At 44.3% G+C, this 25,578-nt stretch overlaps 1 protein-coding gene across 4 annotated transcripts in view; it reads left to right on the top strand.

Annotated features, from left to right (window-relative positions):
• The window catches only part of LOC121539402 (kinase D-interacting substrate of 220 kDa B-like), a 105,599-nt gene that overhangs the window by 8,420 nt on the left and 71,601 nt on the right, over window positions 1-25,578 (top strand). For all 4 annotated transcript variants that reach the window (XM_041847883.2, XM_045207530.1, XM_045207528.1 and 1 more), the window contains exons 3-23: window positions 4,306-4,404; window positions 5,318-5,416; window positions 10,614-10,712; window positions 10,830-10,928; window positions 11,119-11,217; window positions 11,552-11,749; window positions 12,116-12,214; window positions 13,062-13,160; window positions 13,380-13,478; window positions 15,357-15,534; window positions 15,804-15,968; window positions 16,263-16,442; window positions 16,822-16,987; window positions 17,077-17,228; window positions 17,983-18,083; window positions 18,230-18,415; window positions 18,622-18,762; window positions 21,027-21,267; window positions 21,560-21,648; window positions 23,953-24,097; window positions 24,501-24,663. In XM_041847883.2, coding sequence (XP_041703817.2) covers window positions 4,306-4,404; window positions 5,318-5,416; window positions 10,614-10,712; window positions 10,830-10,928; window positions 11,119-11,217; window positions 11,552-11,749; window positions 12,116-12,214; window positions 13,062-13,160; window positions 13,380-13,478; window positions 15,357-15,534; window positions 15,804-15,968; window positions 16,263-16,442; window positions 16,822-16,987; window positions 17,077-17,228; window positions 17,983-18,083; window positions 18,230-18,415; window positions 18,622-18,762; window positions 21,027-21,267; window positions 21,560-21,648; window positions 23,953-24,097; window positions 24,501-24,663 — 2,897 coding nt within the window. The remainder of the gene's footprint in view (window positions 1-4,305; window positions 4,405-5,317; window positions 5,417-10,613; window positions 10,713-10,829; window positions 10,929-11,118; window positions 11,218-11,551; window positions 11,750-12,115; window positions 12,215-13,061; window positions 13,161-13,379; window positions 13,479-15,356; window positions 15,535-15,803; window positions 15,969-16,262; window positions 16,443-16,821; window positions 16,988-17,076; window positions 17,229-17,982; window positions 18,084-18,229; window positions 18,416-18,621; window positions 18,763-21,026; window positions 21,268-21,559; window positions 21,649-23,952; window positions 24,098-24,500; window positions 24,664-25,578) is intronic.

Here is a 25,578-nt window from a genome sequence, read left to right as displayed (position 1 = left end):
GGAGGACACGTCCTGGGAATCCGTCTGGCCCTGCAGCCTTGTGAATGTTGACCTGTTTAAAGGTCTTACTCACATCGGCTATGGAGAGCGTGATCACACAGTCGTCCGGAACAGCTGATGCTCTCATGCATGCTTCAGTGTTGCTTGCATAGCAGTAATTTAGCTTGTCTGGTAGGCTCGTGTCACTGGGCAGCTCGCGACTGTGCTTCCCTTTGTAGTCTGTAATAGTTTGCAAGCCCTGCCACATCCGACGAGCGTCGGAGCTGGTGTAGTGCGATTCAATCTTAGTCCTGTATTGACGCTTTGCTTGTTTGATGGTTCGTCCGAGGGCATAGCAGGATTTCTTATAAGCGTCCGGGTTAGAGTCCCGCTTCTTGAAAGCGGCAGCTCTACCCTTTAGCTCAGTGCGGATGTTGCCTGTAACCCATGGCTTCTGGTTGGGGTATGTACTTACGTTCACTGTGGGGACGACGTCATCAATGCACTTATTGATGAAGCCAGTGACTGATGCCATCGGAAGAATCCCGGAACATATTCCAGTCTGTTCTAGCAAAACAGTCCTGTAGCTTAGCATCTGCGTCATCTGACAACTTCTTTATTGACCGAGTCACTGGTGCTTCCTGCTTTAGTTTTTGCTTGTAAGCAGGAATCAGGAGGATATAATTATGGTCAGATTTGCCAAATGGAGGGCGAGGAAGAACTTTGTAAGCGTCTCTGTGTGTGGAGTAAAGGTGGTCTAGAGTTTTTTTCCCCTCTGGTTGCACATTTAACATGCTGGTAGAAACGAGGTAAAACGGATTTAAGTGCATTAAAGTCCCCGGCCACTAGGAGCGCCGCCTCTGGATGAGCGTTTTCCTGTTTGCTTATGGCCTTACAGCTCATTGAGTGCGGTCTTAGTGCCAGCATCGGTTTGTGGTGGTAAATAGACAGTTACGAAAAATATAGTTGAAAACTCTCTTGGTAAATAGTGTGATCTACAGCTTATCATGAGATACTCTACCTCAGGCAGGCAAAACCTTGAGACTTCCTTAATATTAGATTTCGTGCACCAGTTACAGTGGGGAAAAAAAGTATTTAGTCAGCCACCAATTGTGCAAGTTCTCCCACTTAAAAAGATGAGGCCTGTAATTTTCATCATAGGTACACGTCAACTATGACAGACAAAATGAGAAAAAAAAATCCTGAAAATCACGTTGTAGGATTTTTAATGAATTTATTTGCAAATTATGGTGGAAAATAAGTATTTGGTCAATAACAAAAGTTTCTCAATACTTTGTTATATACCCTTTGTTGGCAATGACACAGGTCAAACGTTTTCTGTAAGTCTTCACAAGGTTTTCACACACTGTTGCTGGTATTTTGGCCCATTCCTCCATGCAGATCTCCTCTAGAGCAGTGATGTTTTGGGGCTGTCGCTGGGCAACACAGACTTTCAACTCCCTCCAAAGATTTTCTATGGGGTTGAGATCTGGAGACTGGCTAGGCCACTTCCAGGACCTTGAAATGCTTCTTACGAAGCCACTCCTTCGTTGCCCGGGCGGTGTGTTTGGGATCATTGTCATGCTGAAAGACCCAGCCACGTTTCATCTTCAATGCCCTTGCTGATGGAAGGAGGTTTTCACTCAAAATCTCACGATACATGGCCCCATTCATTCTTTCCTTTACACGGATCAGTCGTCCTGGTCCCTTTGCAGAAAAACAGCCCCAAAGCATGATGTTTCCACCCCCCATGCTTCACAGTAGGTATGGTGTTCTTTGGATGCAACTCAGCATTCTTTGTCCTCCAAACACGACGAGTTGAGTTTTTACCAAAAAGTTCTATTTTGGTTTCATCTGACCATATGACATTCTCCCAATCCTCTTCTGGATCATCCAAATGCACTCTAGCAAACTTCAGACGGGCCTGGACATTTACTGGCTTAAGCAGGGGGACACGTCTGGCACTGCAGGATTTGAGTCCCTGGCGGCGTAGTGTGTTACTGATGGTAGGCTTTGTTACTTTGGTCCCAGCTCTCTGCAGGTCATTCACTAGGTCCCCCCGTGTGGTTCTGGGATTTTTGCTCACCGTTCTTGTGATCATTTTGACCCCACGGGGTGAGATCTTGCGTGGAGCCCCAGATCGAGGGAGAATATCAGTGGTCTTGTATGTCTTCCATTTCCTAATAATTGCTCCCACAGTTGATTTCTTCAAACCAAGCTGCTTACCTATTGCAGATTCAGTCTTCCCAGCCTGGTGCAGGTCTACAATTTTGTTTCTGGTGTCCTTTGACAGCTCTTTGGTCTTGGCCATAGTGGAGTTTGGAGTGTGACTGTTTGAGGTTGTGGACAGGTGTCTTTTATACTGATAACAAGTTCAAACAGGTGCCATTAATACAGGTAACGAGTGGAGGACAGAGGAGCCTCTTAAAGAAGAAGTTACAGGTCTGTGAGAGCCAGAAATCTTGCTTGTTTGTAGGTGACCAAATACTTATTTTCCACCATAATTTGCAAATAAATTCATTACAAATCCTCCAATGTGATTTTCTGGATTTTTTTCCCTCAATTTGTCTGTCATAGTTGACGTGTACCTATGATGACAATTACAGGCCTCTCTCATCTTTTTAAGTGGGAGAACTTGCACAATTGGTGGCTGACTAAATACTTTTTTCCCCCACTGTATACACAGACCGCCTCCCCTTGTCTTACCGGAGGCAGCGTTTCTATCTTGCCGATGCAGCGTATATCCCGCCAGCTATATGTTATCCATGTTGTTGTTCAGCCACGACTTGGTGAAACATAAGATATTACCGTTTTTAATGTCCCGTTGGAAGGATATTCGTGATCGTAGTTCGTCTACTTTATTATCCTATAATTGTACGTTGGCTAATAGGACTGATGGTAGAGGCAGATTACCCACTCGCCATCGGATCCTTACAAGGCACCCATACCTACGTCCCTGATATCTGTCTCTTTCTCATGCGAATGATGGGGATTTGGGCCTTGTCGGGTGTCTGAAGAAAATCCTTTGCGTCTGACTTGTTAAAGAAAAAATATTTGTCCAGTACGAGGTGAGTAGTCGCTGTCCTGATATCAAGAAGCTCTTTTCGGTCATAAGAGATAGTGGCAGAAACATTATGTACAAAATAAGTTACAAATAACGTGAAAAAACACACACAATAGCACAACTGTTTGGGAGCCCGTAAAACGGCAGCCATCTCCTCCAGCGCCATTCTTCATAGGCACTGATTAAGTAAACATTAAAGGGGAAGTTCACCCATTTTTACATGTGGCCTTATTTTCATTCTTTCTGTGCTTGTAGTTGATCACTCAAACCATAAAATAAAATAAAACATTTGTTAGAGTCATCACTTGCCACTGACTACAATGCGTTATGAAAATGTTTCTAAGCATGTTATAAAATGCTCCAAAATACTCCAAACCAACTCATATTACATCAGAATCTCATTCTGGATAATGTCTCTGCACTCAATTTAGATTTTTTCCCCCCATTGTCCAATAAATCCATATTTGCATATTTTTTGTTGTTGTTGTAAACAGCATCATTCAAACATGGATTTATGGCACAGTGGGAAAAAAATAAAACATTTAGCGCAGAGACATTATCCAGAATGAGATTATGATGTAAAATGTTGTTGTAAACAGCATCATTCAAACATGGATTTATGGCACAGTGGGGAAAAAATAAAACATTTAGCGCAGAGACATTATCCAGAATGAGATTATGATGTAAAATGAGTTGGTTTGGAGGGTTTTGGAGCATTTTATAACATGCTTTAGACACATTTACATAATGCATTGCAATCAATGGCAAGTATTGACTCAGCAAAATGTGACAACCAATTTTCTCTGAAATGAAACCAAATATAAAAAAACAGTTTTTGGGATCAACTACAAGCACAGAAAGAGACAATATAAGGCCACATGTAAAAATGGGTGAACTTCCCCTTTAACATTGTCACAATGAAGAGTTCAGCCACTAGCATGTGTGACATGCACGCCCAGTTACAAGCATGCTAGTAGAGTTTGCTGCAGGTGGACCAGCAATAATACACCGTTGTAGTATGGATGAAGCCTGAGCTGGAATGTGAAGCTAACTGAAGCTGGTTAGCTTTAGAAAACCCAGAGTAGATCTAGCTTGCTTCGTAGGATACCCTATCCATTATTAGGAACACATGTTATTTAAGATTTTCAAACAGGTATTTTAAATCCTGGGTGCTGATTTGTTTTTTAGACAGGCAGCCCAATTCTGATATTTATTTCTGAAAATGAGCTGATGTGTGAAGATCTGATGTGATGTCTCCTCAGAATGGTCAGACTCCCCTGATGGTGGCATCGGAGCAGGGCAGCCTAGAGATGGTCCAGGAGCTCCTCAGGAGGGGAGCCAACGTCAACCTGGACGACGTGGTAAACAGACATGCATACACACACACAGACGCGCATACACACACGCACACACACAACAAATGGTAGTTAGACCATGGCTTTGAGGTTTGGTGTCGTGTGAGTTTTAGACCCAAAACTTTTCCAACCACACACCTACACTCAGGAAAGGGAGGGTAAGTCTCCTCGGAACACGTCAGATTTAGGTTGCTAAAGGTACATAGTCAAAACCATTGTTCAACCCTGATATGCACCACAATTCCAACAGAATACAATACCACATGAGGTTAACATTTGGTCATTTTAGCCACATTATTCAGACATGGCATAGAGGTCTTCACTGCCCAATAATCCCTTAGTATCCAGCCTGCTGAACTCACCACACTGTGGGTGGGTTAATACAGAGCCCCATAATGAACACCTGTAGATGGCCTCAGGCCTCAGTTAGAATAAAGTACAGGGTGTAGAGCTGCGGTCTCCATCAACACACCCACCCTCAACCTCTTACTAAACCTCGCGCACACGCACACACACACACACTCACCCACCCTCAACCTCTTACTAAACCTCGCGCACACACACACACACACACACACTCACCCACCCTCAACCTCTTACTAAACCTCAAACACACACACACACACACACACACTCAGACTCTCACTACACACGACTGAGTGAGACTGACCAAACCTGGGCACTGTCTCTCTCTCTCTCTTTTACTCTCTCTCTTTCTTTTCTCTGTCTGACACTAACTTTCACCACCCTGCATCCATGAGCACCTGGTACGACCAGCTGGTAGGTACAATACTGTGGAGCGGATAAATACAGACCGGACCCACAACCCTCTGATTGGTGGTGGTCCACGGCGACGACGACGTGATTGGAGTTTCCGTGGTGACCCAGTGTAACCCCTGTGTGTTCTGCCCGTCAACAGGACTGCTGGACGGCGCTGATCTCGGCGGCTAAAGAGGGCCATGTGGAGGTGGTGAAAGAGCTGCTGGCCAACAATGCCAGCCTGGAGCACCGGGACATGGTGAGAGAGGGGAGGGGAGGGTGGGTACTGGGTGTTGGGCAGAGACATTGGAAACAGTAAAGCTTTTGAACCTGTGTGTAACATTTCTGTTGAAAGACTAGTTTGATTGAAAAAGCTAGGAAAAACATCTTTAGATAGAGATGAAAGGATGATTATGCTTGATTTGGCCTTCTTTTTCTGGATACTAATGTATTTTGAGAAGCTTTCATGTCTAAAACATTCTGGGGTGAAGAAGGTAGCTTACGTGTCCGGCACAGCAGTGTATCTGTCATGAATAGTATCCATAGGATATTCCGTATGAGACCTAGAATACCTGAATGCTGATTGGTTAAAACCGCAGACTACAACACAATACAATACTTGCATTATTGGTCCATTTGCACGGATATTCTTTATTTTTTGCTGTCACACTACCAGACCTGACACACAACAGTAGAACTAGTTTCTTCACATTCTTCCTCTTCTTTTGTATGTGTCACTGCAATCCATTCCAGCAGTGGCGGCTGGCCGATAGAGGGCGCTAGGGCGCCGCCCCCTTAAATAAAATTATAAAAAAAAAAAAAAAAATAATTATAATAATAATAATAATAATAAAAACATCAGTATGTCAATATTTGTGTGTTTGAAATATGGAATGCACACAGTAATATGTGTAAGATATGATAGAAAATCATATTCGCAACCTTTCCTCTGCCTGTCAAACGCCTCGTCAGCTCTGGGCGATACAGAAAGTGCCCCGAGGAGGCGGGTCTACGTAGCAGTTAAGCCAATTGCTAATTTAAGATATGAATGTATGACATAAAATGTAGCTAATCAGCGATTTTAATTCGAATCCAAGGAGGGCGATTATTTTATCGCCCCAAGCTCGCCCCTGATAAAATAAGGACCGGGCTCCAGTGGCGCCATTTTTACTAGACGACAATGGCGAGCGCAAACGTTACTCCTCCAAGACCCAACCCTAACTCGGTGAAATCTCTCCTCCAAGATCCGTTTGAGAGGAGAACTTTGTCAGAGAAAGTTCGGGTGAAAGAGCTGGGCCCAGATCAACCTGACCTCTCAATCAGACAGCAGGCTAGCGAGAAAGGGAAGCAGTATATGCGCGGCTTCTCCCGTAGCTGGTACACCAGGAAGGCTTGGCTAGCTGGGTGCACTGATGCTAATGCTTTATTTTGCTTTCCGTGCTTGCTTTTTAAAACGACGGGGTCAGATTCAGCATGGACAGGTACCGGAGTGAGGGATATGAAGCACCTGTCAGAGAAGGTAAAGAAACATGAGAACACCAGGGCACACATGGACAACTCTGTAAAGCTAGCTGTATTAGGAAGGGGTGAACATTGCTACGCAGCTGGATGACGGCCACAGGATTGCGGTGAGGAAACACAATGAGGAGGTGGATAAAAACAGGCACATTCTATCCAAAATTATCGATTGTGTGAAGTTCTGTGGGGCTTTTGAGTTGGCCTTGCGTGGGCACGAGGAGACTGACTCCTCGGACAACCCCGGCATTTTCCGGGGCTTAGTGGATTTTGTTGCCTCCCTCGACAGTGTGCTGGAGGAGCACCTGAAGACAGCTACCGTTTTTAAGGGCACGTCAAAGACGATACAGAACGAGCTGTTGGACTGTATGCTGTCAGTGCTTAAGGATTACATCCTGGAGGAAGTAAAGAGTGCTGATTTTATCGCCATTCAAGCTGACGAGACGACTGACGCTTTCCACCCACTGCCAGTTGGTGCTTGTGATACGCTACATCGATGCTAAAAGTAACGCCCAAGAGCGTTTTTTCGAGTTCATTTTGATCGAGAACGCAACCGCCGACACCATCGCTACAGCGCTGCTGGAGAGGCTCAGCACCATACTCTCACATGGACAAAAGGCCAAACTTATTGCCCAGGCTTACGACGGAGCAAGTGTGATGAGGGGAGCCACCGGCGGAGTGCAGCGTAAAATAGTGGATGTGTACGAAAATGCGCACTAGGTCCACTGCTATGCACATCAGCTGAACCTCATCATGCAGCAGGCTACTTCACGCATCCCCAGGATCGGCACTTTCTTTTCCGACCTTGCAGGATTTTCTGCTTTCTTCTCCAGGTCTCCCAAGCGAACCACCGTGCTTGACGAAGTGGTTGCGCATAGACTCCCAGAGCCTCTACAACACGGTGGAACTTCCACAGTCGCGCTGTAAACACTGTGTACGAGTACAGGGATGACCTCCTAACGTGTTTCCAGACCATCAGAGACTCTGGGAACTTTGATGCCCCGACTGTCAGAGAGGCGGGGGGCTTTGTGAGGATGCTCGAAGACGAGGCTTTCTGTTTTTCCTGGCACTGTTCCACAAGATCATGCCAAATGTGGACATGCTTTTCAGCCAGCTGCAGAAGAGGAACATCGACCCTGTCTTCATTAAAGCACTTGTCCAGAGGTTCACAGACAGCATGCTAACAATCAGGTAAATAACTATATTTACTATTGGCTGATAAAGATGTTGTTAGAAAGATGAATAGTTCACTTACAACAGTTTAAAAGCCTAAATGTGTCTGGTCATCAAAGTGAGTGATTATCATAGAGCCGTCACAATTATATTTGTTTTAGTATTTTAAAAGGAAAGAGAAGACACAATCAGACGTTGATAATAATGCAGGAAAGTACTACACAGTTTGTAATAATTATTCAGGTGTCCACCAGGTCAATTTCTAGAAGAGGCCTAGTTGTTATTGAAGATTAACTTTATTGCTAAGTGCACAGCAGAACAAAATGATGTTGCATCCCTCTCACAAATGTAATAGAAAAAGGCTTTAAAACGTAATAACATCAGTTAATTATGTACATCACAGGTTAAAAGCAGTTACTAGACATAGTTTGTGTGTATATACACACTATCTGTCTGTCTATATATATATATATATATATATATATATATATATATATATATATATATAAAAGTCACTGGTTGTGTGTTGAGGGGGAATTACAGTGAGTTAAGAAGTCTGATTGCAAGTTATCAAATTAAACTTTATTTTTTGGACCCAGGGCCTCAATTCCCTCTTTGTGTGGGGACAGTGCATCTGACGAGCAGCAACAGCCCATCAAGCGACGGAGGATGCTGGGACCAGGAGAACAACAGAGGTTGGCTATAGAGGTAAGTTGTGATGTAATTGTCAGTGTTTCCCCCTAGAACTATTTTCAGGCCTGGTAGTATGTAGCCAAAACCCTGAACAATCAGCACCTTGGTAATCATATACTTGAGTTGGACATAGGCATGTGTCAGTCAGGATCACTTGCATCAAAATAGCTTAATTGCAAATTAAAGCTGATGATGTATCTTTACAGGTATGTGATACCATCCTGAGTCATGCCAAAGAGAGGTTCTCCTTCACCCAGCACCTCATCAGCGCAACACTATTGCACGGAGAGTTGTTCCCACAACACAGTGTGAAGTTCCCCGATACAGCGCTTGAAACAACCGTGGAGGCGTACCCCATGTTGAACAAGGCCAAGCTCAAAACCGAACTGTCCCTCATCTATGAGAACAGTGAGTTCAAGGCTTGTAGTGGTGCAGTGCCCCTGTACCAGTTCTTCATGGAGAACAACCTTCAGAGCACTTTCACAGAGACTGCCAGCCTCCTCAAGATCCTCATCACCACACCCATGACAACTGCTGAGTCAGAAAGGTGCTTCTCTACACTGAAAAGGATCAAGACCTTCCTGAGAAACAGCATGACACAGGATCGCCTGAACGCTCTGGCCATGCTCTCCATGGAGAAGAAACTTGTCAGGGACATTCCTGACTTTAATCAAAGGGTCATTGAGAGGTTTGCCACTCAGAAGGACAGACGGGCAAAATTCCTGTACAAATAAGATGACAGACACACACACACAGAGCAGCTCTGGCCGCATGTTTCTTTGTATATAGTTGACCTTAGCATAAAAAATCCAGTTATATATGGTACTCTAGAAAGTCTTAATAGTGTCTTTGCTAATATTACTGTATATATGTTGTTTGTATCAATTAATTGTTGCAGTTCTGGAGCACATTAACAATTAGTCACATTTAGTATGATCATAAAATACTGTATGCTATTCTTCCAGTCAAAGGTTTGAGTTCATCCACTTGATATCCATTTCTATATTATACATCCTTTTATACAGTGTAAGATTTCCTATAAACTTTATAATAATTTCATGTTATTGTCCACTTTCCACTCTGTTCTGACAGCATGCCTGTTGCGTTGCCTGTTTACTACCAATGGTGAAAAGTTCACTTTAAATGCAAATGAAAGGCTTGGGTTTGTGTAATATGTTTTTGTGTAAGAATGCCTCAACTTTTTAATATTGGCATTAAATAATTACTGAATGTTTCACTGAGCACTGCTGTCCTGCAGTTTGTGTTAAAATATATCGCGATGGTTACAGGAAAAAAAAAGTATGGCACAGCCCCACCGAGAATATTTTTCACCAGCCGCCACTGCATTCCAGGCTGCTTTGAAGTGATTCATCCGTTAGCTTCGGACACGATTCCATTAGCTTCAATATGATCTCCTCCATTTTGTAATAATTGCATTTTGTGAGCGCTGGATGTCTGGAGTACATTAACCTGGTTAATAACTGTAATCCAAACCTCTCAGTGCAGGAAAGCCCACTTCATGTCCTGCAGTATCTATCCACAGTTCTGTGTTCATTCACAATTCACAGTAGAGTTCCTAGTCAAGGCTATTCTAAATGCCTTGTTTTTACAATATGCCAATGAGAGAGATTAGCATTTTTGTACACCTCCGCAAATGAAAGCATTCCGAGAGTGATATTTAAGCAGCATTGGGGGGTGGGGGTAATGGAGAAAAGACTAATGACTGTTTGTTCATTATGAGTGTCGTCATGACCAAAGCTTTCTCACTTAAGCTACATTTTACCTTCTGAAATGTGCTATTTTCATTTCATATTTTTTATTTAGTGGACTTGTTCTAGTGTAAGGTGACAGAGGCCATCAGTCATGGTAGTGTTAGGTGCCAGCCTGTCTGGACTAATAACAGTATTAAACCCACTGTGTGGCTACGTACACGTCGTGCTATATGACCTCTCTCTCTCTCTCTCTCTGTCTCTCTGTCTCTCTGTCTCTCTGTCTCTCTCTGTCTCTCTCTGTCTCTCTCTGTCTCTCTCTCTCTCTCTCTGTGTGTGTGTGTGCTCATGTGTTTTACTGTACAGGGGGGATGGAGTGCCCTCATGTGGGCTTCCTATAAGGGTCGTGTGGAGGTGGCCCAGCTGCTGCTGGGTAAAGGAGCTAGCCCCAACATCACTGGCCAGGTACTATTCCTATATAAAGAGCTTTAGACCTTGTATTCATTCATAAATTAAAGAACATACTGTATATCATTAGTGTATTACAGTGTTAGTTAAATATGCTAATGTCTGTCCTTCCAGTACAGCGTCTACCCTATCATCTGGGCAGCTGGACGAGGCCATGCTGAGATCGTCCATCTCCTGATTAAGCATGGCGCTAAAGTCAACTGCTCTGACAAAGTACGCACACAGACACATACTCACCACTGGTTCTGTCTATACAAAAATTACTTTTAAAAAGCAACCTAAAGTAAGTTAGGATCTTATTTAAACTATGCCTACTAAATGACCCTACTTAAGGTGTTTCAATAATCATCAATGCTTTCTCTTTTCTGTTCTTTTCTTTTCTTTCTTTCTCCCCTGTTCTCAGTATGGCACTACCCCGTTGATCTGGGCAGCCAGGAAGGGCCACTTTGAAAGTGTGATGCACCTGCTGGTCAATGGGGCTGATGTGGACCAGGAGGGAGCGGTAAGTGGACCTCCCTACTCTCATTAAAACTCCAGTATATCCCTATACGGTCACAAACAATAGTTTGGCCCTTCACAACGACTCACTAAAGGCTCACACAAGACAGGTGTTTATTTGCTATTGTCACCAAACAAGTTCAGTATTGTTAGAGGTTCTGGTTGATACGTCTGACTACACTCTCAGTTAAACGAGGCCTTGTGTAATAAAGTCAGTGTTTCCAGATGATATTCCCAGTCATACCACTTTGAAGCATTGTGCAAATCAGACTGTTAGTCTCCCCCTATCAGCATTCTGCTAAATCACTCAAATCAGACTGTTATTCTCCCCCTATCAGAATTCCATGACAGCTCTGATTGTGGCGGTGCGGGGTGGTTTCAATGAGGTGGTGAAGGAGCTTCTGAAGAGGAACCCCAACGTCAACATGACAGACAAGGACGGCAACACAGCCCTGATGATTGCTGCCAAGGAGGGCTACACTGAGATAGTGCAGGACCTGCTGGACGCTGGCACCTACGTCAACATACCAGACAGGGTAGGTGACAACAACACAGACTGTATACTATAGACTATAGGTAGGTAGAGATACATACTGTAGGTAAAGACGGGTAGTTTAAAGGAGGGCCAACATACCAGACAGGGTAGTCAACCATCACCAGCCACTAAAGATGAGCTAAAACGTTGTCCTGACAACCCTGACAACCCTGCCAATACACAGAGTAGAGTCTAGACAGGATTATATCAACCTGAATGATAAAGGTCATGCTATATGGATAAATGTGCTGATGTTAACAGTATCATCAGCTGCTCTACAGTATAGTCTATTTTCTCTGTTGTGTGATGATTCAGTGTGTGTTCTCTGTAGTGAAAGCCTGTGATGTTTCCTTTGTGTGTCACACAGAGTGGGGAGACAGTGCTGATTGGAGCAGTGCGAGGAGGACATGTGGAGATCGTCAGAGCCCTTCTGAACAAATACGCCGACATTGACGTCAGGGGACAGGTAAGAGTCTCTCTAATGTGACCCATACGCATTGTTAAAGGTCCAATGCAGCCGTTCCTATCTCAATATCAAACTATTTCTGGGTAACAATTAAGTGCCTTACTGTGATTGTTTTCAATGAAAATGGTTAAAAATAAACAAAAACAGCTTCTTAGCAAAGAGCAATTTCTCAAACAATAATTTAGCTAGGACTTTCTGGAAGTGGTCTGAGTGGGGATGGGAAAACTGAAAACTAGCTGTTATTGGCAGAGAGGTTTGGAACTCTCTTTCTTATTGGTCTATTAACTAATTTACCGACTAGTGATTTCACCAGGCAGGCCAAAACTCCATCCCACCAAAACAGGCTAAAAGATTTAGGCGTTTTTTTCAAACAGCTCTTACACTAAAAGGGCATTATCATAATTGTTAAAATTTTACAGTATTATTTCAACCTCATATTGTGGAAATATATATAAAACACAGGAAATTCTCATTTTTGACTGCACTGGGCCTTTAACATTTATTTGATCGATCATCATGCCAATACTGGTCCTATTCATTACGGCACACTGTAGCAAAAGTTTTACAATGGAAAACAAAAACAAGCGTTTCTTATTGGATATGTTCAGGTAGTCCCTCCCTGTTTCTGTCAGTTTTGTTCCGTTTGGTGCCTGTTATTCGCTATTCACTGTGTATTTATTCCACGTGTCACTAGTTCTATTTTTTATCTTTAACTCTGCATTGTTGGAAAAGGACCTGTAAGTAGGCATTTCACTGTTAATCTACACCGGTTGTTTACCAAGCAAGTGACAAATAACATTTGATTTGATTTAATGAATAAGACCATGTTCTCAATTGTGTTAAACAGGACAGTAAGACTGCTCTCTACTGGGCGGTGGAGAAAGGGAATGCCACCATGGTGAGAGACATCCTCCAGTGCAACCCGGACACTGAGAGTTGCACCAAGGTAAGGAACAGTCACAGCTGCTATACATTAATTAACAGTCATTTTATAGCACAATGACAAATTCTTCACTTGAAATTCTATACATTGTGATAAATGTATCCTTGTTTCAAAATGTTTTTTTCACAAGAGTCATTACAGTTGCAAATAAACCTTTGCTTGCTTATATTCTCACCAATCACTGTTCTTGGTCTGAGATGATGATGATGATGTGTGTTTCAGGATTCAGAGACCCCTCTGATCAAAGCCACCAAGATGAGGAACATTGAGATAGTGGAGCTGCTCCTGCACAGAGGGGCCAAGGTGGCTGCTGTAGACAAGGTACTGGAGAAACACAACGTCTTTACAATATCATCACAGGTTCTGGAGTCAAGCCAAATCATTTAATTGTTGTCAGTTTGCTTTTCACAAGACTGTTTATGAGATGAAAAGTTAAATGGAAGTTAAATGTTCTTGACATTTGAATGATCTTACTGTTTTATGTCTGTCAATGTCTGATGTGTGACCGCCAAATATATATCCTCATTGTGTGTGACTATAAAGTTTCTCTACTCTACTGTACTCTAATCATCTCTCTCCTCTACTCTACTGTAATCATCTCTCTCCTCTACTCTACTGTAATCATCTCTCTCCCCTACTCTACTGTAATCACCTCTCTCCCCGACTCTACTGTAATCACCTCTCTCCCCGACTCTACTGTAATCATCTCTCTCCCCTACTCTACTGTAATCACCTCTCTCCCCGACTCTACTGTAAGCATCTCTCTCCCCGACTCTACTGTAATCACCTCTCTCCCCGACTCTACTGTAATCATCTCTCTCCCCGACTCTACTGTAATCATCTCTCTCCCCTACTCTACTGTAATCATCTCTCTCCCCGACTCTACTGTAATCATCTCTCTCCCCGACTCTACTGTAATCATCTCTCTCCCCGACTCTACTGTAATCATCTCTCTACTCTACTGTATTCATCTCTCTCCCCGACTCTACTGTAAGCATCTCTCTCCCCGACTCTACTGTAATCATCTCTCTCCCCGACTCTACTGTAATCATCTCTCTCCCCGACTCTACTGTAATCATCTCTCTCCCCGACTCTACTGTAATCATCTCTCTACTCTACTGTATTCATCTCTCTCCCCGACTCTACTGTATTCATCTCTCTCCCCGACTCTACTGTAATCATCTCTCTCCCCGACTCTACTGTAATCATCTCTCTCCCCGACTCTACTGTAATCATCTCTCTCCCCGACTCTACTGTAATCATCTCTCTACTCTACTGTATTCATCTCTCTCCCCGACTCTACTGTAAGCATCTCTCTCCCCGACTCTACTGTAATCATCTCTCTCCCCTACTCTACTGTAATCATCTCTCTCCCCGACTCTACTGTAATCATCTCTCTCCCCGACTCTACTGTAATCATCTCTCTCCCGACTCTACTGTAATCATCTCTCTACTCTACTGTATTCATCTCTCTCCCCGACTCTACTGTAATCATCTCTCTCCCCGACTCTACTGTAATCATCTCTCTCCCCGACTACTGTAATCATCTCTCTCCCCTACTCTACTGTAATCACCTCTCTCCCAGACTCTACTGTAATCATCTCTCTCCCCTACTCTACTGTAATCATCTCTCTCCCCGACTCTACTGTAATCATCTCTCTCCCCGACTCTACTGTAATCACCTCTCTCCCCGACTCTACTGTAATCACCTCTCTCCCCGACTCTACTGTAATCACCTCTCTCCCCGACTCTACTGTAATCACCTCTCTCCCCGACTCTACTGTAATCACCTCTCTCCCCGACTCTACTGTAATCACCTCTCTCCCCGACTCTACTGTAATCATCTCTCTCCCCGACTCTACTGTAATCATCTCTCTCCCCGACTCTACTGTAATCACCTCTCTCCCCGACTCTACTGTAATCATCTCTCTCCCCGACTCTACTGTAATCACCTCTCTCCCCGACTCTACTGTAATCACCTCTCTCCCCGACTCTACTGTAATCATCTCTCTCCCCGACTCTACTGTAATCATCTCTCTCCCCGACTCTACTGTAATCACCTCTCTCCCCGACTCTACTGTAATCACCTCTCTCCCCGACTCTACTCTGCTCTGCTCTACTCTGCTCTAATAATCTCTACTCTAATCATCTCTACTTTAATCATCTATACTCTACTCATCTCTCTCTCACCGTGTCCAGAAAGGAGACACAGCTCTTCACATTGCCATCAGAGGGCGGAGCCGCAAGCTGGCTGAGCTCCTCCTGAGGAACCCAAAAGATGGCCGCCTGCTCTACCGGCCCAACAAGGCCGGCGAGACGCCCTACAATATCGACTGCACCCACCAGAAAAGCATCCTCACCCAGATATTTGGAGCCAGTGAGAAATGATACTTTATCACGAAGACAGACCGATATCGTCTACAAGTACTCTAGTGTTGAATTTGAACCTGTTATTATGAAAGAAATTATAACATTCAACTGCTATTATTTAAGTCACCTGTTAATATTAATCATTACTCTGAAGGTTTAGCTCGCTCACTCTTATTTTGGATAAATTGTGGTATTTATCAAGTTATGACCACTCACACTCTCTCTCTCTCTCTCCGTTCCCTTCTCTCTGTCTCTCTCCCTCCCCCTATCTCTCAGAGCACCTGTCTCCTTCTGAGTCTGACGGTGACATGCTGGGGTATGATCTGTACAGCAGTGCCCTAGCAGACATCCTCAGTGAGCCCACCATGCAGCCGCCTATCTGTGTGGGCCTGTACGCCCAGTGGGGCAGCGGCAAGTCCTTCCTGCTCAAGAAACTGGAGGGTAAGAGAGGACCTGTTTTTGTTTCAGCTGAAGCGTCTCAAAGCGCTCATGTAAAAATAAGAAAATACTTTTCACTACTACAACAGCAATATCAATCTAAAAGTGAACATGTCAGCCTATTTAGTAAAGTTCTGGACATTACCTGTACAATGTGTTTAATTTTTACTCAGTCCCAGTTCTCTGCCTTAGTGCCTCATTTGTAGGTCCCCATTTTAGGCAGGACCAGCTAAAGGCCCTAACTAATTTGCATTTGCCTATTCTTATGTATAACCTGCTTCCCCCCCCCTCCTACAGATGAGATGAAGAATTTTGCGGGCCAGCAGATTGAACCTCTGTTCCGGTTCTCCTGGCTGGTGGTGTTCCTCACCCTGCTGCTGTGTGGCTCTGTAGCTCTGGTCCTGGGCTTCACAGTCGACTCCCGCCTGGCCGTCGCCGTCTCCCTCAGCCTCCTCGCCCTGCTCTACGTCTTCTTTGGTGAGAAACACTAGAATAGAATGGAGTGGAAGACGATCATATTTTGTAGAGTAGAGATGCTTATAGAGTAGAGTAGAGTGGATCGGAAGAGAATAGTATAGAATAGAATGGGTAAAATAAGTTTAGGCCCTAGCCTGGGTGTTCTGCAGTTAGGGAAAGTTGCACGTATTATATCACTAGAGGGCGCCATTGGTCTGTTAGTTTTGAGCAGTCGTACAGTGTTTCACTAAATAAAACTACATTTTTAAGGTTCTAGCCACTGGATGTCAACGTAGGTGGGTGAAAGTCTGATGGTCAATCAGAAATATTATATATTCTTCTCTCTCTCGGTCTCGCTCTCTCTCGGTCTCGCTCTCTCTCGGTCTCGCTCTCTCTCTAGTGTTGGTGTATTATGGGGGTCATCGTGAGGGGGAGAACTGGAACTGGGCGTGGGTCCTCAGTACCCGTCTGGCCCGTCAGGTGGGCTACCTGGAGCTACTTCTTAAACTCATGTTCGTCAACCCCCCCGAGCTCCCTGAGCAGACCACCCGCGCCCTGCCTGTCAGGTAATACACACACGCATATAAACACTTACACCTTGATGTGTACGGCCTTGAATAGAAAAATAATATTCAATTAACCTTGTGTGTGTCAGGTTCCTGTTCACAGACTACAACCGTCTGTCAAGTGTGGGAGGAGAGACGTCTATGGCAGAGATGATAGCCACTCTGTCTGACGCCTGTGAGAGGGAGTTTGGCTTCATGGCCTCCCGCCTCTTCAGGGTGTTCAAGAACGAGGAGAACCAAGGTACTGCCTTCTGTATCCACTTTGGACATCCTTTAGAACCTTGTCTTATTACCTCTGTCAAAATAAAATGTTATTTGTCACATGCGCCGAATACAACAGGTGTAGACCTTACTGTGAAATGCTTACTTACAAGCCCTTTACCAACAATGCTGTTCAAGAAATAGAGTTAAGAAAATATTTACTAAATAAACTAAAGTAGAAAACAAAATAATAATAACACAATAAAATATCAATAACGATAGCGAGGCTAAATACAGGGGGTACCGGTACCGAGTCAGTGTGCGGGGGTACAGGTTAGTCAAGGTAATTTGTACATGTAGGTAGGGGTAAAGTGACTAGGTAGGGGTACAGTCAGTGTTAATGTGGCTGTCATTGGCCTCATGTCTTTTGTCTGTCTACTGGAAGGGCGTAGTTATTTCCCTATAATGCATAGGGCTATGACGATACCAGTATCGCAATATTTTTTCCATGGCAAAAAATGTAACATGAAGCAGACCAAACTCTTTGGTCCTTTAAAAACCTGCTGTGTGTAAAATATTGTGTGCTATAGCTTGGAGAATAAATACATGTGACTCTGGATGACAACATAATGATGTTTGTTTCTAACGTTAGGGCTGTTTCCCTAAATAAGTTACATCTGTTTTGTGTTTTGTTTCCTTGCCATGATACTAACAAGTATCGCAATACTGGTATCGTCCCGGCCCTAATAATGCACACTCTGTCATGCATTTTGGCTTCCATAATCCCCCCCCAGGTAAGAAGTGGAAGAAGACGTGCTGCGTGCCCAGCTTCATGCTGTTTGTTGTGACTCTGGGCTGCCTGATCACAGCCATGGCGCTGCTGGCCATCTTCAAGGTACCTACATACACACACACACCATGTCAAGTATGTGCAGTACTGTGTGTGTGACTTAGGTCTGTGTATGATTCCCCTGTACATGGAAAAAACAAACAAATTGAAAACGACTTTTTGAGTGCGGACCTTATTTATTTTTGATGAAGGTGCAGCATGACAACCTGAAGGTGAACGCGGTGCTGATCGCCATGGCCAGCATGGTGGGCATGGCCCTACTGTTGAACTGTAGGACCTGGTGGCAGGTGGCTGACTCCGTCCTCAACTCTCAGAGAAAGAGGCTGCACAGCGCTGCCAACAAGATGCACAAGCTCAAGAGTGAGGGCTTCATGAAGGTAGTGTAAATACTCTTATTATTTTTACTGGGGCAGTCCCACTCCTCACAAATGTTTAGTTACATGATAATGTTAGACGCTTAGGAGCTCAATGTAAAAAAAAAAAAGAAGAGAGAAACTGTGTTTTTAATTGGAAGCAATCATCTGCAATATGTCTGTATGTAGTGATTGATGAAGTGTGTGTGTGTTTGGTTTCTCCATGCCAGGTGTTGAAGCAGGAGGTGGAGCTGATGTCGAAGATGGCCAAGACCATCGACGGCTTCACCCAGAACCAGACCCGCATGGCGGTCATCATTGACGGCCTGGATGCTTGCGAACAGGACAAAGTGCTGCAGATGCTCGACACGGTGTGTGTGTGTGTGTGTGTGTGTGTGTGTGTGCCTGTGCTGTGTGTATCGGTTTGTAACAATGGCTACATGACAAAACACACATGACCTATTACCACCCAGGGTTAAGACATTACCCATAACCACCCGGGGTTAAGGCATTACCCATAACCACCCAGGGTTAAAGGTGCTACACAGAAGATTTTTACATGTAATTTTTACATTGTAATTTCAGACAATGTCCATAATATATCTGCAGTAATAGTGGAATGGTAGTGTTTCACAGTTACTTAGTCGCCAGTGTTGCGATTTTCGCCTATTGATTTCTCCCACCTGAGCGGCATCTGTTGTCAAAATGGGAAAGCTGTTTTGACTTTGTGGCTGTGTTATCTACTGGAAATGGCTGTCATGTCCTAGTTGCTAAAAGTCTACACTGTTCGCTCAATTTCAGTTTATGTGAGAAAACAAACAATGAATACTGTAGGGAATCATTGTACCATCTAAATCACTGTGAAATATCTTGCAATTCACCTAGCACTAGGCTGCATTTAAAACAAATCGCCCCCTCCCCCGTATCCCATTTCCCGGTAAAATGGCGGAGATTCGCGCTTGAGCTGTTTACTTTCGGTTTTGGTCCACCAGCTTCAAACAGCTGTAAAAACGATATTTGCTATTATTGAAAATGTATTTCACAGCAATTTAGATGGTACAATGATTCCCTACACTAGTCAGTGCTTGTTTTCTCACATAAACTGAAACAGATGCAGCTCTGGCGGGAGAAATCAATAGGCGAATATCACAGCCAACACTGGCAGGTAAGTAATACTGTGAAACACTACCATTCCACTATTACTGCAGATATATTATGGATATTTTCTGAAATTACAATGCAAAAATTCCAAAAATATCCTATGTGTAGTACCTTTAAGTCATTACCCATAACCACCCAGGGTTAAGTCATTACTCATAACTACACATGGTTAAGGCATTACCCATAACCACCCAGGGTTAAGTCATTTCCAATGACTCATTGGAAATTAACCATTGGCACCAAAGTCAAACTCATGGGGAAAAAGTGCCTATAGAGTCGTAAAATAACATATTACCATGATTTAGCTTTCAAAGCCTCTTTCACAAAGTACAAATAGTATTGACTATGGACACAAAGCACATATACAGTAGCCACCCCCTTTAACCCTCCGCCCCCTTTAAAGGCTCCACTTAGTTCAAATTCCTCTTCCCAGCTGTGGTAATATAATTTCCTCCTGCTAAATGTTATTATTTGGGGACAAGTAAATCCCCCTAGTAGTTCAACAGCCTCCTGTGTGCTAATGAAATCTTCTGTGCGAACCAACCAGCGCCTCCTTCCCAGCTAACTCTCAAATGCCCCATTTGTGGCACAAATTAACCAACGAGGCCCTCTTAAATTCTCATCTTTTTGTTTCTGATTTTGATACGAATATTAGCAGATTACATTTTTCAGTAAACTAAATATTTTTCCATTTGTTAATGCAGATAGATATATGTATGATCTAACAGTGCTATATTCATATGATGAGTACATGGATATGAAGAGGTACAGAAGGAGTGATGATCAGCTATAAGTGAATTACAGGGCAAACTCAGTATAAGTCAATAGTTGTTTGGCTGCGGACACACACACAAACACACACACACACACACACACACCGCCCGAGGGTGGTCACTGTAGCTAATAGACTGTAAATAAAGCACAAATCAGGATCCTGTGACACTTGGACGATGTCTCTCATCATCAGCTTGGAAAGTCCCACTTTGTGTGCTGTCTGTTGACCATCAGGTCTCACAACAGTCATTTAGAGAGACTAGTAGTAGGGAGTCTCCCCAGTGGAACTGTTGTTGCATGCGCCTTAGAAACAAAATGTGATCAACAGAAATGTGATCAACAGGAATGTGATCAACAGAAGCCCACAAACTAACAAGAAACTACAAATGGTGGACACAGTTGACAGATATTAAGAAGGTGATGTCAAGTAGTTTTCACCAGTCATGCTCAATGGATTTCAGGCTTTTATCATTCCAAATCAGTATACTACAGATGATCACAGTAGTGAATGCACCCAGGGCCCGTATCCACAAAGCTTCTCAGAGTAGGAGTGCTGATCTAAGATCAGTTAAACTTTTTAGATCATAATGAATAAGATTATATGGCCAGATGAGGACCTGATCCTAGATCAGCACTCCTACTCTTGAGAGGCTTTGTGGATATGGGTCTAAATCTTCCTGCTATTCCCTCCCTCCACCAGGTGAGGGTGCTGTTCTCCAAAGGCCCATTCATCTCTATTTTCGCCAGCGACCCCCACATCATCATCAAGGCCATCAACCAGAACCTGAACAGCGTGCTAAAGGACTCCAACATCAACGGCCACGACTACATGAGGAACATTGTCCACCTGCCTGTCTTTCTCAACAGCCGGGGCCTTAGCACCACCAGGAAGCTGTGCATGGCCACCCCCACTCCCAACGGAGACCTGGTCAACCCTGAGGGTACGCAAGACATATGCATAGGCGGGCCTGCAGGAATGCACACGCGCGCACACACACACACACACACACACACACACACACACAATCACTATGGGTTTCATTAGGTTACGGCTCTAACATTCTATCTTGCTATGATTCAGTAGGAAATAGGAATCATTTAATGTGTTCACTGAATAGGTTGATTCTTTAAATCAGGTGTTGTGATGAGACATCCCTTGATTGTCCTGTCTCTTTCTTTCTCTCTCTCTCTCTCCCCTCCTCTCTCACTCCTTTTCCACTCCTCTCTTCACAGGATGGCATGAGGAGATGGACAGGAAGTTGTCCTCGAACAGTCTGGCGGATCAGGCCAAGTTTGGCAGCAAGACGGCCCTCAACCGCAGAGTAAGCTCTTCCAGCCATCCACCCCTCTCTCCCCTGTCTGTCTATTCATACCAAGGCTAGACCATAGATCTACCTGCAGAGGTCCTGTAGAGGTCTCTCCCTGCAGAGGTCCTGTAGAGGTCTCTCCCTGCAGAGGTCCTGTAGAGGTCTCTCCCTGCAGAGGTCCTGTAGAGGTCTCTCCCTGCAGAGGTCCTGTAGAGGTCTCTCCCTGCAGAGTTCTGGCACAAAGACAAGTGATCCAACAAGGAGCCTGAGGAGATTGGTCATCTGTCCTGGCAATGAAAGCTCAGTGAAATACCTCTGAAGTGGTGCAGAAGTTTATTTTCTCATAGACACAGATGGAGAGGACTAACATAGAACGGGTGAGATGATGCACCAAATCCCACAGGCACAGGGGCCTAGCTAGATTCCTCCTGCCTTGTGCTGAACATAGCAGAGAGGGGTGGAGGAGCAAAAGAGCCAGTGTCTGCGTCTCCGTTGTGGAGGAGTCTCTGCCTGGTAATTGAAGCAATGTCTGTTTATCCTTCCTGCTGCGATGCCACACTTCCTAATGGCAGGGAGGAGCAGCAGTGGGTCCCGGTGACAAAACGCTGGCACCCGTGGCTGCAGGCGGGAGGCTAAGTGGCTCTGCCTCCTTCCCCTTGCGAGGACCACATTTAGTTTGTTTGTTTGGGCGCCTGGTTTATTTCCCTTTTTTCTTTCTTTTTGTTATTTTATTTGGGTCCTTTTTTATTTCGGCGCACGCTTCTTTTTGTTGGCCCTCTCGTCGGTTGCCAGGAAGCAGTGAGGGGCTCTCTTTACAAGCGGCGCTAAAAAGGATTGATGGAAGGAGGATGGAGGGAGGGAGAAAAAAAGCTCTCTGTCTCTCAGCTGCTTAATTGCAGAGTTGTGGATCTTTAGCCAAGTCTATCTTTACAAGATGGCATGGGAGGCCAGCTCAGGCTTGTAAACAATATGGGCGTTTGGCTCTGGCCTGATGTGAACAAATGTGATCAAAGTAAGTTTGCTTGTTTGGTGGCTTTTCATGATCAAAATTCAACAATTGCTCCTGATAGTCTGGTTATTCAGAAAAAAACTATCAACTTTCACCAATCATATTCCATTTTGGAGCATGTCCAAAACATCTAAGTTAGGATCAAAGGAGAGCTAATCACTCTCCTCCTTACTGATCCAATACTGACTTATAACTGGCCAGACACTCACTCCCTCTTCCGGTGAGGTCAAAGTCAGCTTATTGGTGGTGGTGTTCTGAGGAGCTTTCTCCTATTGTAACCACTGCTGTACTGTTCAGAAATCAGCACCTATTGTGGTCCTGCAGATACAGCATTCCACTCATTTTGGATTGACAGAAAATCCAGAAAGAAGTGATATGTATCCTCATAGTTTAATGAACCACAAGTACAACGCTATGTGGATGCCACGCCTACTCCCGCTCCGGCTCTCGACGTCGCCGGCCTACTAACCACCGGTCCTGGCAACCCACATTACACACACCTGGCAACCATCATTGCACACACCTGGACTTCATCATCACCCTGATTTACTCTCCTTTTATTTAGCCCTCAGTAGCCTCAGTCTTCAGGCAGTATTGGTTTTGTTTACGTTCAGCACGCTACTCCTGTTTTGATCATCTTCATGTCTCTTATTATTAAACTCACCTTCTGCACCTGCTTCCTGACTCCCTGTGTACACGTTACAGTGGACCCCAGGAAGTGCAGCTGTTGCTATTGTAACAGCTAGTGGGGATCCAAATACACTAATACACTTTTGTCTAACTGCGTAAGGAAAGTTACTCTGTCTTACTGTGGACTAGATGAGCAAAATAGTTATCTCCTATCTAATGGCTCTACGTCAGTAGCACACAGTGCATTTCTGTGTCCAACACGGGACATTCCAGTTGATCTCCCTGTTAATTGGGCTCAGTAACAGATGCCCTTGTGTGTTAGTGGGTTAGGGATGGGTGGAGTGGTGAAATAAGGAAGGATGGAGAGAGTGTGGGAAGAAGGAAGGATGGAGAGAGTGGGAAGAAGGAGAAAAAGACAGCTAATGTAAGACTAGAGGTCACACACATGGTCACATGATACACTGCACAGGGTGATGATGCCATCATGAGATGGTCACCCACTCGGTCACAGGGTCACGTAAAATGTAGAGCACAGGACAGGTCAAACAAGGCCAACACTAATTATATAATGTGCCACAAACTAAGAAAAACACTCACTAAGGATTGTGGAAAGGCCAAGGGGATTTACAAACAGTATAAAGATTGTATTTAGGCTAATCTGAGGTGTCCTCTGTGTGTAGGACACATACCGCAGGAGGCAGATTCAGAGGACCGTCACCAGACAGATGTCCTTCGACCTGACCAAGCTGCTGGTCACTGAGGACTGGTTCAGTGACATCAGCCCCCAGACCATGAGAAGGCTGCTCAACATCGTCTCTGTCACAGGTAATATATTCCATTTATCAGACATATAGGTGGCCCCGGGAATCAAACCCACAACCCTGGCGGTGCAAGTTCCATGCTCTACCAACTGAGCCATACAGGTAACACGTCACCTATTAGATGACCTATGACCTTTTATATTACCCCAAGGACGGAGGGGTGTGCTACCAGCATGGCACTTATAAGCGTTATTAGTCGCTTAGGGGTGGCCAACCTTCGTACTTGATAGCCACTAGGTGTGCATGATTTTGTTCCAGTCCTGCTCTAACACAATGGCTTCAGCAATGAGCCGCTGATTAGTAGAAGTGGGTGTGTTACAGCAGGCCAGGAACAAAAGCCTGCACACAGAGTCCCTCCACTCTCAGAGAAACTGTCGCTGACATCTCATTGGGTGTGATATGTCCAGGTCGTCTGCTGAGGGCCAATCATATCATCTTTAACTGGGACCGCCTGGCGTCGTGGATCAACATGACGGAGGAGTGGCCCTATAGGACCTCCTGGCTCATCCTCTTCCTGGAGGAGACCGACGGCATCTCAGACCAGGTCACCCTGAAGACCATCTACGAGAGGTACATACACACACATCTGCACTCAAACAAGCATGCATGCACAGGCAGACACACACAAGCAGACGTGCAGACACTCACGTTTAAGATCTATTTCTGGTTCCTTTTACACCACACACGCCAAGGTTTCCGTTAGGAAAATGTGGCGCCGGACATGTGACAACTTGACCAGACCCATATGCATTGGGTGCAGAACCTCATTAGGGTGTCAAACCAACGGTGCTCAGAATGACAGGAATCACATTTAGATAACAGTAAATTATCTTAACAGAACATGCAACTCCAGGATGCATCCTTCTTACCGAATTCCGATGCGCACTTTGAAGATATTACAATAACTGTCCACATTTACTTTTCCTCAGTGAACAAGACAAGTAACGAACAGCAAAATCACTAGTCTATGTCAATCTATTATCCCCCATAGTAGAAAAGCGTACCTATTCTATTGGTCAGCTTGTCTTTCTGTACGAGAAAACTGTTCCAAACTGACTCTGGGACAGTTGTGGGACGATAGATCCTAAATCCATCCAACCAGTAGGCCTAGGCTACATATATTTTTTAAAAGCGATGAGTTCGATGCAACAGATCAGAATGTTTAGCTTACAACGTTGATAAACTATTATTTCTTCACATATAAACACAACAATATGCACAAGGTAGTAGACTGTGTGAATGTTCGTTCCATAATGCAATTAGCAGGAAAACACCATTGTCAAAATCACACTGCACATGCAAGCGGTTCCATGAGACTGATGAAAATATCCGTGAAAAATGTAGAAAGAGGCATCTAAAGATGCAACAACTAGCATGGGTTGCTAATATGACTAGGATGGGTTGCTAATATGACTAGCATGGGTTGCTAATATGACTAGGATGGGTTGCTAATATGACTAGCATGGGTTGCTAATATGACTAGGA

Source organism: Coregonus clupeaformis, chromosome 25 (assembly GCF_020615455.1).
Source record: "Coregonus clupeaformis isolate EN_2021a chromosome 25, ASM2061545v1, whole genome shotgun sequence".
NCBI classification, from domain to species: domain Eukaryota; kingdom Metazoa; phylum Chordata; class Actinopteri; order Salmoniformes; family Salmonidae; genus Coregonus; species Coregonus clupeaformis.
Note: the sequence above shows the minus strand (reverse complement) of the source record. Positions and strands in the feature narration are given on the sequence as shown.